Source organism: Carassius auratus, chromosome 21 (assembly GCF_003368295.1).
Source record: "Carassius auratus strain Wakin chromosome 21, ASM336829v1, whole genome shotgun sequence".
Taxonomy (NCBI): domain Eukaryota; kingdom Metazoa; phylum Chordata; class Actinopteri; order Cypriniformes; family Cyprinidae; genus Carassius; species Carassius auratus.
In genome coordinates this window covers 5,412,635-5,426,145 of record NC_039263.1, presented here as the reverse complement: position 1 = coordinate 5,426,145, position 13,511 = coordinate 5,412,635, and the positions used below count along the sequence as shown (strand labels likewise).

Here is a 13,511-nt window from a genome sequence, read left to right as displayed (position 1 = left end):
TTGCTGCACTTTATTTTTCAGGATTTTTTGATAAATATAACATTTATGAACAGCATTTATTTGCATTTATCAAATATATTAATTGAATTTGTTAATGTATTTATTAAATAGAAATCATTGTAAATGTCTTCACTCACTTTTTGCAGAGGTGGACAGAGTACCAAGCTTCATTACTTGAGTAAAAGTTCAGATACCCCTTGCTAAATTTTACTCAAGTACAAGTAAAAGTACTACAGTTGGATGTCTACTTAAGTAAAAGTACTGAAGTACTTGGTTTCAAAAGAACTTGAGTACAAGAGTACATTTTCTAAAAATTGCATTACTACTGCCACAGTGTTTACATTTATGTACAGAAATGTCCTGCATGCTTTATTCAACATTTCTCACTTGCCCACAAGGCAATAGCACAATGGCAACGCTCTGACAAACCTCCTCGTTGTGACGAGTTTTAACTGATTTTTTGCACCCACATTTGAACCTGAATGTGTTAAACACACTGCATACTCTAGAACATCAAAGCAAATGCTCAGCTTACATTAATGTGTAATATTTGTTTGGATGGCGAATATATTTTTTTAAACGTTGGCGTCATCAGCCCACGTTTCGACCCTAGTCATCCACCGATTCGTCACGTAACAACAACAAAAACATTAACAAACAATTAACGATTTACGTTTAACAATTAACATTAATGAACGATTGTCTTTTTATTAACTAACATTAACACAGATTAATAAATGTATTGCTCCATGTTTGTTTGTGTATCACGCGCAAGGTTTATGAGCAAATCCCTCTCTTATTCTCCGTTTTAAGTGTATCTGTGTGGCAGAGTTACAGCGCCACATGCTGGTCTGGCATGTTTACTACATTATTTTGTAGTTTCATGTGGATGCAGTCATGCGGATATTCCTTGAGACAAGAAAAAAAAAAGGATTGGGGTAAACTCCGTGTGGACGGGACCGAAGAAGTAACGGGTACTTACGGTTATGGATAAAAATGCAGCGGAGTAAAGGTGACAATATTTGCCTCTCAAATGTACTTGAGTAAAGTCATGAGTACTCCCAAAAATGATACTCGAGTAAAGTACAGATCCCTCAAAATTGTACTTAAGTATTCCGTTACTGTCCGGCTCTGACTTTTTGTCACTTTCATGCACGATGAATACAATTATTAATTTCTCTCTCTTTTTTAAATCTTATACAAATGTTTGAGGTGCATCATTGTTTCCACAAAAATATTAAGCAGCAAACTGTTTTTAACATAGATAATAATGAGAAATGTTTATTGAGCAGCAAATCAGCATATTAGCATGATTTCTGAAGGATTATGTGACACTGAAACTTCTTTATAAACAACAGATTTATAACCATTTCTAATGACGAATGTTGTGTTCCCAAATGCAAAATAAAGTGGCTCAAACCAAGCACAGCACTAACAGTGAATCACAACTAAAACAGTACTGTAACAGCAGACATGTAGCATGTAGTAACTGTCACCTATTATATAATTGTGTTGTGAATTTTATGACAGCACTACCAATCTCAAACTAACCAACCTACCCCCACCCACCAAAAAAAAAAAAAAAAAAAAATATATATATATATATATATATATATATATATATATATATATATATATATATATATATATATATATATACTGTATTTATCTATGCAAATCACATGGGTCGTCCCTCAGAGGTAGGAAAATACGGAAATCCGTAATCACATTCCTGAGAAATCTTTCTAATATGGTGCTTAATCATTATCAAACATTGCTTTGGCTTAGTTGTTAATATTGGCTCTTATTATAAACCTTAAATAGAGTGTTTGTTTTTAAAAATAATTTCCTTCACTTTTTATTACAGAAATCTTTGACAAAAATAAAGTACAAAAGAACAGCATTTATTTAAAATGGAAACCTTTTGCAATATTACAATTGTCTTTAATTTCAATTTAAAATAAATGCATCAGGGCTTACAGCATCTTTTTTTTTTTTACGTATGTAAGAAATTGGTTCCCTTCCCCTGCCTACAACCCATAAGATGGCCACTTTATTTCTCTCTTCCTAGTTACTGCAACAGTTATGACAGGTTGAGGCTATCTACAGTGCACTCTCTTCATGCCAGGAAGAACTACTCCAAATCTCCACCCTCTTTCCTGTGCAGCAGCCAGGAAGTGTGTCTCCCACTGGATGTTACGTGGACCAAAGCGCCACCTGGTGGCAGGTATGCTCAGTCAACTTACCGATCAACGGCTTCAATGTCAAAACAGAACCTCTTCTCGATGGAGTCTGTTTTCCTTCTGGTGCAAGATTTCAGCGTAAAGCTTTCTTCATCTACCTGAAAAGAAAAACATGGTTTACTATAGGCCCAAATTTTGTCAGCACATTTCACTTATTCTGCATTTATGTGGGCCTGGACGGCCAACAGGAAAATGTGACCAGATGTTCTATATTTACCAACTACACTGTCATCACATAAATGATTATAAATTAATGATAGTGTTAAGTTACTCCCTTGCAAACCGTGGCCAAGGAATGGGTGTTCAAATGCGGCCAGCTATTTTTAATCCAAAACTTCACAGCTCCTTTACCGACTAGCAACACATAACACACATACCTCTGGAGTTCCTACCAGAGTGCTGTCGTTCTCTCCTTCAGTGATCACCTCACTTACAGTCTAATTGTTTCTATGATGTCTTTCTGCTAAGGGACATCTGTCTAGTTTTTCTTTCTCTTTTCACATTGCAGAAAAGGCGACAGTGTAATGCTAGAGCATCGACAAGATACTAAACAAACGGAGTATGCTTACAGAATGCAATGTCTGGACAGGTGAAACAAGGATCCCTGTGAGGACGTCTAGTCTACAATAAGTCTGCAAGACTGCATATATATATATATGCAATAAACTCACCATTTGGGACAAGGTCATATTTTAGTGATAAAAGCATTCAAACCCTTAACCTGAAGTACTACAATTTGGTGCAAAACACATCCCACACTGTTTGTGCTACAAACATGACTTATCAATCACAACAGTAATAGCACACCTCTTCTCAACGAGCCACACAATTTGATAAGACTAAAGCCCTGTTCACACCAAGAACGATAACTATAAAGATAACGATGTTAGCGTCCACACCAGCGAACGATATCGTCTGTTTATTCTAAGTTTATGTGCTTCTGCCACTTTAAATTCTAGAGCTCATTATAGCAGGATGGATTCTGATTGGCTGATTGAATCATTCTGAAAATGATTCCAACCAAATTGTTTCTCTGTGACTTTATCGTTATAGTTGTAGTGTGGACTCTGCTATTCTTTAATATTCTTTATAGTTATCATGCTTGGTGTGAACGGGCCTTAAAGGGATCCCCGGGTATTTAGACATGTATAGCTTAATATAACATAAATTATGTCTCTTATTGAAATATGTAGTAGAGAACCCATGATAGTTTTTAAACTATGGGAGGCGCCATTATTTTACGTGCACAGTATATGTGCGTTGATGACGTCAAATAGTTGCACTCGGTGAGCTCCTGGCACTTTTTACCGCGACAAAACTCGATACGATACCACAATGTGTGGCTTTGGGTTGTAATTTTCAGTCGGAGGGCAACAAGAGAAGCAATATAAGACTTCACTGATTCCCTAGCTATAAGAAGAGGAGAAAAGAATGGGAAGATTCATGTGGATGAATAAAATTTCCTAAAGACCTGCTTTTTCTCTCTCCACTTTAGCCCTGAAGCCTTTGAGTCTTTTAGTAGACCTCAGATACTGAAACAGCCTAAAACGGCTGAGACAAGAAGCGCTATGCCACCCTGTTAGGATGTAAACATGCCGATGCTAATCGTGATGCTGCGGCCGCTGGATGAGTTTCTCAGTGCGGATTTCCTTCAAGATCTGGGGCATTTGGTTTAAGCCTATAACAGCTGAAAAAAATCCCTTAGACTTACATTATGTCATGTACGCAAGTTTATTGAGGTACATGTCATAGATAATAGCTCATACTGAGAACTGGTCCTCAAGCTAAAGTGTAACCCAATGTTATTCCCTTCACCTGTCAGTGGTTCTAATGTCGTGGCTGATCAGTTTATATAGCTCACTTATGATAATATCATGCCAAATATGTTGAAGATTGGTGGACAGGCAGTCAATGTGTTATCTAACAACAGTGTGCTTAAAAATATGAGTTTGTAATTCCTGCTCGTAATCCCTCCAGCAGATTTGCCTGCTAAGCCTCCATTAGAAGTCTGTTTACTGTAAGCATGATCATTTGAACTATCTGAAGGATGAGCTTTAAATGACTGTTGTAAATGACCTGTCACAGATGCAAAACATAAACACTGGGTTAGAAGAGTAAATGAAAAATGTGCAAACGTATATTATGTATAGAATGTTAATTGCTAATGTTTATTAAAAAACAGGATTCTAATTCTAATGTAAATGTTGATGAATTTGATGAATGAAATGTATTTTTAAGCACTAAATATAACGTGTAAATATATATGGGGTGCACATATGTTTTTCAGTCTGTTCTCATGAGAGCACCTGGAGATTTGGTTTGGTGCTCACACTGCACATAGTGTGACCAATTAAATATAATTATCAAATAAATAATAATAATAATAGTTTTACTGAACTTTAGTTTTTTTATATAAATAAAATAATAAATAAAGTGTTATAATACTGTTAAATTTAAAGTGAGTATTAAATAAAAATACATTATTTCATAATACTCTTTAGCAGCTGCTGAGTGAAGCGCGTCAGCCAATGAAGCGTCACAGTTTTGCATTTTGCAGTGAAACCATTCAAATTCCCAAACTATTTTTATGTCTGAAATGTACCCACATTAAATTAAATGGATTTCGTTTCAACAGAATGTGCATTTCCTCGTAAATATGTCAGCAATAGAATAAACCATGCAAATCATGAAACAATATGACTCTGTATTCATGTTTTCTGTTTGCTTCTCTCTTGCGATTGGCAGGTTTGTGTGTCTAGCAGCAGGGGTCTGGTCAGAATGTAATCACGCCGCATGCAGTCCCTGGTGCGAGAGTCGTGCTATTGACCCTGTGTGTGTGGCTGTGGAGAACGGGACGGGACGGGCACAGAGCCAGGTGCTGACACTGGTGCCAGCTCAACGATGCCAAGATCAGAGTCTCGTCAATGCCAGCATGAGGAACAAACACGTGGCCTGTGCCAAAGGTTACACAAACTGCTGAATGAAAGGGTGCGAGAGGGACTGTCTGTGATAGAGAAAGAGAAAAAAAGAACTACTTACATTTTTGGCCCCAGACTTCTGATCAAACAGCATCATGGTCATGCGTTTGGGCTCTCGGTGATAGATGCAGTAGTACTTCACCCACGTGTACACGAAGGAACCTGATTTGGTAAAAAATCAGTGAGCCATTTAAGAAAAAGACAGATAACAATATATAAATCAAATAATTTAGTGTTCATGTGCCTCCAGGAACTATTTTTTTTGCGTGTGATAGAAAATGAATGATATGGTAAACTCTTTAAAGGCTTTGGTTATGTAAAACTTTGAAGCATTTATGGAAAAGAAAAGAGAAGAGTGAAGTGAAATGCAATACTGTGCAAGAGCTTGACAGTTGCTGCCCATTTATTCAACACCATTGTGATAATAATTCATTACATTTTTAATAGGGAAGAGCTCAAAGCTATGAAATACCAACACAGATTCATTGCAAAAACATGCCTTTACATGTACTTAAAAAAGAAAAAGAAATAAAAGACAGTAAAACACCAAACACTTCTATTATTTTTCACACACATTTTGATTATAGGGCCAAAATTCTAATTTTCATTTGCAATTTCTTTGCATAACACTTTGCTATCATCACCTTAAAATACATTTACCATAGTGCATGATTTGTAAACCAATTTTTTTTTCTAATGGACATCACACATTCAGCTCTCTGTGTATGGATTGTCTGCTGTAGTAAACTTGCTCATTAGCTCACCTGGTACACCAGTGCACTTGCAGTGCATAGCACGCAGGTATCAGTCTCATGAAACATGGTTCGATAATAAAGCTCAAAACAATGTAAAAACATGGTAAAATGAGAAAAAGAAAGCTTTCTTTCTTTAATACCAATGTTTTTGTTCAGGGTAGGATTTAGTGAAGAGAGCATGTTATTTTGAAAGGCAATAGAGAATTAACCTTTCAGCGCTGCAGGCTGGAAATTTTATTTATGAACTTCTATGATGCATGCGTGAACCACTGTGATTAAATTAAAGTTTGGAGAAAACTGAACATGCTTTCTTTTCACAGACACAAGACAATATACTTATCCCATGAAGCACTGTGGATAGTAAAGCAATTAAATCATATAAAAATAACACCAGCCTAGGGATATAAGATCACTGACTTAGAGTCAGTAATAAGCATAAAATACATTACATTTCAGGTGTATTGCTAAATATTTATCTGTGTACAAATATACAAGTCGTTTGAGAACGCAAATGATGTTGAACGAAGTCAATCTCATTGCTTCATGGTAGTGGGGCTACTAAGCTGTTTTGCCACAATTTTTGTGTCAATGTGAACAGAGACTTCTCTGAATGTTGGCTTGCCATTTAGGATTGTGGGCACACACACACATTTTATTCTTTAATTTGGCTCCAAAAGACAAGCAAAGAAAAACTTAGCTCACACACATTCACAAATTATTTTAATTACACACACACAAATCATCACATACCCTTTACATTGGCCACAAGCCAGGGTGATCAGTTAGTTGTCTCTTATGCCCCATTTACACTGCATGGTTCAAGTGACCCAAATCAGATTTTTTCCTCTCATGTGGCACAGATCAGATATGACCGGTGAACGTGTAAGCAGGAAAAAAACGCATGGATCCCGATGTTCTCAGATCGGATTCAGGCCTCATTCATATGTGGTAATAAATCGGATATGAATCCATGTAAGCAGACAAATCGGATATTGCCCAGTAAGGGCCGTTTCATTGTCAACGCGAGCAAGCAACAAGAGCGACGCGCTCCCATTCATAGTCTAAACAGTGAATGCAAGCATCACGGGTGATGTGTGTATGCAACACACCGCTCACGCAACAGGGGGTAGTAGAGTCGGGTGATATTCAGATCACAATGGCAACTGAAGAGGAGTGTATTCTGTTGCTGATGAACTATCGTATAAATGTGGATGAATACGTATAAGTTCGCATAATTTTTCCTCTTCGCCCGCCATTGTATTCAAACCTTCTTCTTCTGTAAACACAATATACTTGAATTAATGTACAATACTTGCAATGTCGCCCCCCACCGGCAACGCATAGTATTGCGTGAATTGGCGCGTTGCGTATCAAAAACTAAGACGACACATTTGGCTACGCACCGACGCATAATGGCGGCCGAAGCGTATGCGTACAGATGCGTTGACTATGAAACGGCCCTAAATGCGAGTCGTACATCATTAAAAAAATGACATCAGCTCAGGGGGACACCACCAACTAAGATCACATGACTTATTATAGGCGCGAAATTCGCCCAGGCTGTAACAAGGGCTCCTCTTTTTTCTCCGCCATACGAGACCAATGTTTTGCTGATTTGTATGTTGACTTTTCAAAATATTGTGGAAAGCAAAACACTGTATTATTTTATTTGCCTCTGCAGCCATTGTATTTCGTGCTGTTTTACTTCCTTTTCCGGGTCAGAACGTCTACGTTTGGTAGTTTCAGCAGTGTATAGTGTAAATGCAAAAATCGGATACTGGACACTTTTAAAAGATGATGTAAGTGTGTCGTCAAAAAAATCGGATATAGTCAGAAAATCGGATTTGGGCATCAAGACCTGCAGTGTAAATGCAGCCTTAGAAATCTACGAAAAGCTCCGAACTTTTTTAACTTACGTTTCTCTTGCACAAACAGGTATCCCTCCATTGTGTTCGCACTGATGCTCTTATGTTCGTCCGGGTTTTCTTTCATCTTCTTCATCAAGCATTCCACCTCTGAGCGAGTGCTCTCGAACCGGTTCCGTGTCTGAAGTACAACACAGACAATTTAAGGAAAAGGTGATTGTTTAAAAAGATATAAAGATTCAAGAATGCTAGTGAAAACCTGCCACTGTAAAACAAAAACAAAAAAATTCTGCAATGCAAAATACATTAAACTACTGCACCCCTTAAATATAACATTGACCAGGCTCATTGTGAAGTGGCTACTTTAATGGCAGTTGTTATTTGCAAACTTACTGCACCTGTCAGGTACTGGGTTTGAGCAAACTTCAGTAACCTCCTGTAGTGATTTGGCTTTGAAAGATTAATCCTATACTGAAAGATTGGACTTCACTCCAAACAAGATATGACAATTTACTTGCAATTTACTTAAAGGTGCAGTATGCATTATTGACAGCTAGTGGCTGAAACTGGTACTGCAGTGCCCTCGTCCTCAGACTCCACACTCACACAGGTTGTCAGATCAGCATGCACAGGAACAAGTGCAATTAACAATGCAAGGTGTTGAGCCTTATGATTTACGTGTGTTTTAATATGCTTCTTGTCAGAGAGCTTTTTGGGTGGATGTCGATGATTTTTAGGTCGGGTAGAGTCTGTGATCTCAGACCCAGTTTGTTAGCTTGCTTCTATGGCTGCAGTATGCTGTGTTTTACCCCAAGTGTGTCAGAATACTATTGGGTAAACTGACAGTGGGCAGAATCACACAGACCAGAAACAGACATTCTGACACGGAACACACATTTCAAAGCAGAACCGTAGCATTGTTATTCAAAGAAACAGGTATGTGAACTTAGCATGTTTCCTAAATACCTGCAAATGTATTACTTTTATGCTTTAGTACAGTACAGTCAAAAATTAGACACAGACTACATATTCGTGACATCAGCATCTATGAGGGTCTGTTGTAAGAAATGCACTCACATTTTGAATGCTGATTGTGAGGTCTGTCTTGAAATGGTTGAAGTCTTTGGCCAGTTCGTACCCATGATGATAATATGTAAAAAGACCCTGTAGAAAAGCCAGCAACTACACACAAAAAAGAGCCATCAATAATATAATATAATATAATATAATATAATATAATATAATATAATATAATATAATATAATATAATATAATATAATATAATATAAAAAGAAGGACATGAAAATGTGCTGAAGTTTTACCGGCTCCACAAACTCAAACATCTTCCTCTCCTGAACTTCCTGCACTTTGAAGACATACTCCAGCGAGACCTCATAGAAATGCTGCCTTACAATGTCCACCTGGTTATCCGCCTGGGTAGATTTGATCAAATTAAAAATTAAAAAAGACAAACATACAAATATACATAAAATCAAACTGGGGGTTGTAGCTTTAAGGGGCAGTTTACACGACAACATTTTCAGCCAAAAACTGGAAACTTTTGATGCGTTTTATCTGTTCTCCGTTTACACAACAACAGCATTTGAAAACGGGTTTCAAAGTGCAAGTTTTTGAAAACACAACCGTTATCATTTCAGTGTAAACACCAAAAAAGAGACATTTTGAAAACAGTGACCTCACAGGTGTGTGTAGTACTTGTTAGGTATGTAGACATTGATTTCAAAGGCAAGTGCGAACAAACACACACAACAATGGAGGAGTACATGTTACTGTTGATGATGCTCAAGAGTTTGCTAACGCTTCTTCAGCAAAGTCTGGATTTACTTCATCAATATTACAACCAACAGCAGAGACACAACATTTACAACATATAACCATCTCTTCTCTACAGGAACTGTTTACTAATAAGGTGACAGCGCCAACTACTGGTCTGGCATACATAATACAGCGTTTTTGGCTGTTTTCGCAGATATGTGTAAATGCAAATCATTTTTTAAAACTTGTTGTGCATACGTGAAACTTTTTTAAAAACGTAAGGGAAAACTTTTCAGTTTTTGACTACATCATTGTCGTGTAAACGTCATAGCCTTAGTTCATGTCTACAATGGCAAACCAAATGCTTTCGCTATTACAATGAAGTCAAGCCTTTCAATGTATCGGTCCCCAGTTTAGTTTCATAGGAAGCCAAACACAACGATTGATGATCTTTAAGTGAAACCACATGCAAAAAGTAAAACAGCATTAATAGCAGAACATACTTCATGAAGGTGCGCTTCCTTTTTCTTTGCAGAAAGACTGAGGTGTTTCTCCAACACTGTGCAGTACTTCTCTGTCTCTTTGTCATATTTCTTTTTTGCCTCCTATGGGATAAAAATGCAAACTCTGACTCAAACTGAAATGACAAAAGCTGAACAAATAAACAAGTTGAAATGTTATATGTAGAGATTTGCATGTATGTATGTATACATTCACATTCATTACTGGAAATGCAGCACTTAACATTTTTAAAGCAGTTACAGTGGGTAGTTTCACACATATAAAATGAAACTTTATCAAGTAGCGTGTTTGGGTTGGATGCTGAAGCTCTCATAATATTACCATATATGCTTGTGAGTACATTCGGCAGAAAAAAAAGTAAAATGTAAGTAATTACGAAATGTGTGCTAAAATCATAAGTTCATCCAATTGCTTTTAATATAAATGTAAACTTTAACACGTTTTACTTTAATTGCAAATAACATGCAATTAAGTGTCCAAAAACGTTACATTCAGTTCCACACTTACTGTAAGTACATTCTTTTAAAGTACACTATTTGTGTATTAAGTACTTTTAAGTGATGTGTACTTTATAAAGTGTACTTTACAATGGCTTATTGTTTGCTTTTCTGCTTTAATTTTCTTAAGGGCCTTGGCCCCTGAACTCCAGACACCTGTAAGTGTCCACATGCACATCCACAATAATGGAAAAAAGCCACTGGGTGTGTGAGTCGAATTTGTGATTAGGGAATCAAACGCCTGCGAGCGGCATGCATGAGATGTAAAGTTGGCTATAAATCTGAACTATTGTTTAAAAAAAAAACTGAATGTGAATTTGAGGCATGCACAAATCTCTGCTACATGTCAAATTAAACAGATTTATTGCATCTGTTTGTAAGTGTTTACACATCCTTACCAACAGATGGCAGTGCTGTTTAAACAAGTTACAGCAGTTTCTTAGAAGCACTCTGATCTGTGATATCTTGGCCCGCATTTAATCTGCAGGTTTTGACCATGTAACATAATCATTAGTGACAAAAACGCCTTCGAATTAGATACTTCTTGATAACTGCAAACAATAAGCCTCTCTCTGCTATGAATACCATGACATAAAGCGATGTGAACTTCTCCTCGCACCTTTGCAGCTCCAATCTGCTCCTTCCTGAAACGCTCCAGAGGTGAGATCAGCACATCATTGGCATTTTCAATCTGAGGAGAGACAAGTCACAGAGTTCTTTGTACCATTCATCATCATCGTTTCTCTCCATTTATTATCATTTTTGTCCCCATTCTTTGCCATACATTTGAGAACTTCTTACTCTTATTTAAACGGATTAATATTTATATCCCTTAAAGTTAACGTTAAATATATATTTAGATATATTGAAAAATCCCCCAGCCCTAGTACTGCTTCATGTTAAATCATTAAGACTTTATACTGTAGACATAACAGTATGATTATTCATTTGCTCAATTAGTTGTCTGTGCATCACACATATGACCACACAGATTGCTCTGGTAATTGTGGAAATTGCAATCCAAACCGAAAGATTATTCATAAAAGTTGCTTCACATGTTTAACACTTGAATTAAAAAAAAGAAGCATTAGTAATGAAATAGAAGCATGACTGGATTGGCCATGTTTAAAGATGTTGAACATACATACAACTATTTTGGTGTGACCACACATTAGCAAACTGCAACTTTGCTTGGCAACCATAAACCAGACGTGTCAAAGCGAAATCACACATATGAGCTACAAAGCTTGTTACAGTTCAGAGTAGGTGATAGTTTTCTGCTTCGTGTCAGATTATGTCAATACCACTCTTAGTTTTATTTCGTTTATTTAGTCCTCTTATTTTTATTTATTTCCTTTTGAACTATATATTAACATTTTATGTAAAATATCTGATCCAGAACAATACAAAAAAAATAACATGCATTTTGTATGATCCCTCTTATTGGAGGGGGGGGGGGGCACTTTGCAGATTCTGCAAGGTGTACGTAAAATTTTGACAACAAATATAAAGTTCTGTCATGAAACTCTAGATGATGCAGTATGATAGGTCTAACTGAATCTGAGGTAATGACATCATTATTCACCAGCCAAAGCTGATTGGTTCTTTTTGTATCAGCAGCCAATGAGCTCGCAGATCAACATTCAAATACTCAGCTAGTGCTTGCTATGACAGTTGCGCTTTAGAAACCCTCCACCTTCCCCAGCTCCACCTGTATAGATCTGCTACTAAGTAATTTAGTGCATGTTACTGTATATTAAGGGTTATTCATACTAAGCTAAATCTCATGACACAACTCTATACCATCAAACTGAAACTCAGGAAATTAAAGGGAGTCAGTTTCATTTTTAGTGAACTATTAGTTATAACCATAGTGATAATGAAACTGATGATGGTGAATATGAAAAAAAAAACCTGCTGACCATTCGTGTCCTCTCATCTTCCAGGTTCTGTAAGACTCCAGCAAACTCCTGTAGTGATTTGGCTTTGAAAGAAAATAAACAATACTGATGATCACACACAGCATCTTGACCACATTACATTAATTTACATCTTCAAGCAGTGAAGTCACACATTTGTCAGTTTATAATTCACCACAGACAGCCTGAGAATTAAAGTAAGAAATGGTTATTCAAAAGTCAAAACCCAGCCAAGAGCAACACCTTCCAAACCACAATTCAGCTAAATTGTGCAATCAGGTTTATGTTTAACATACAGAAGTCTGTGTGACAACCTTTAGAAGGTGACAGCACAGAGCTAGCTTGTTTAGTGCTCTTACAAAAAAAAAAACATTTTTTTTTTTTTTACTTAAGCATCCTTTTAAAAAGAGCACGTAATCCAAAAGTTATATACTTTAAAAGAATACACTAATATGTGGACTGAGTGTAATGTTTTTCAGACACTCGATTGCATGTTATCTAATCAATAAGTATTATACTTTAAATATTGTATATAGTAAATGCAATTAGTTGAACTTAAGACTTAAGCTTTTTGACCCATTTAAGAAATGCAATCGTACAGTTCTGTTAATTATAGTATACTGACAAGCATTTATGGTAAACCTAACTATACTTTAATGTAATTTATGTAAATTGCAATTACACATTTGTATATTAAAGTTGTATTTGATATTACAACTCTAACCCCCGGTTTCACAGACCAGGTTTAAGCTAGTCCCAGACTTAAATGCTGAAAATATCTTGCTCTGATATATCATAAAATATGTCAGTGTCATTGATCTGTGTCAAGATGCACACCTGTAATATTTTCTTCTATGTCGTTTTTGTAAAAGTTGCTTAAATATCTTAATTTAACTAAGGCCTAGTCCTGGCTTAAGCTTGTGAAACTGGGCCTAAACCTACTACAGTTAAAAATA

At 36.5% G+C, this 13,511-nt stretch overlaps 1 protein-coding gene across 3 annotated transcripts in view; it reads right to left on the bottom strand.

The window, feature by feature from the left end:
* The window catches only part of LOC113038308 (rho GTPase-activating protein 26-like), a 99,534-nt gene that overhangs the window by 37,554 nt on the left and 48,469 nt on the right, over positions 1–13,511 (bottom strand). For all 3 annotated transcript variants that reach the window (XM_026195627.1, XM_026195629.1, XM_026195628.1), the window contains exons 3-10: positions 12,559–12,620; positions 11,256–11,327; positions 10,121–10,222; positions 9,164–9,274; positions 8,919–9,023; positions 7,893–8,022; positions 5,283–5,383; positions 2,247–2,341 (exon numbers count right to left, since the gene is read on the bottom strand). In XM_026195627.1, the coding sequence (XP_026051412.1) occupies positions 2,247–2,341; positions 5,283–5,383; positions 7,893–8,022; positions 8,919–9,023; positions 9,164–9,274; positions 10,121–10,222; positions 11,256–11,327; positions 12,559–12,620 (778 nt within the window). The remainder of the gene's footprint in view (positions 1–2,246; positions 2,342–5,282; positions 5,384–7,892; positions 8,023–8,918; positions 9,024–9,163; positions 9,275–10,120; positions 10,223–11,255; positions 11,328–12,558; positions 12,621–13,511) is intronic.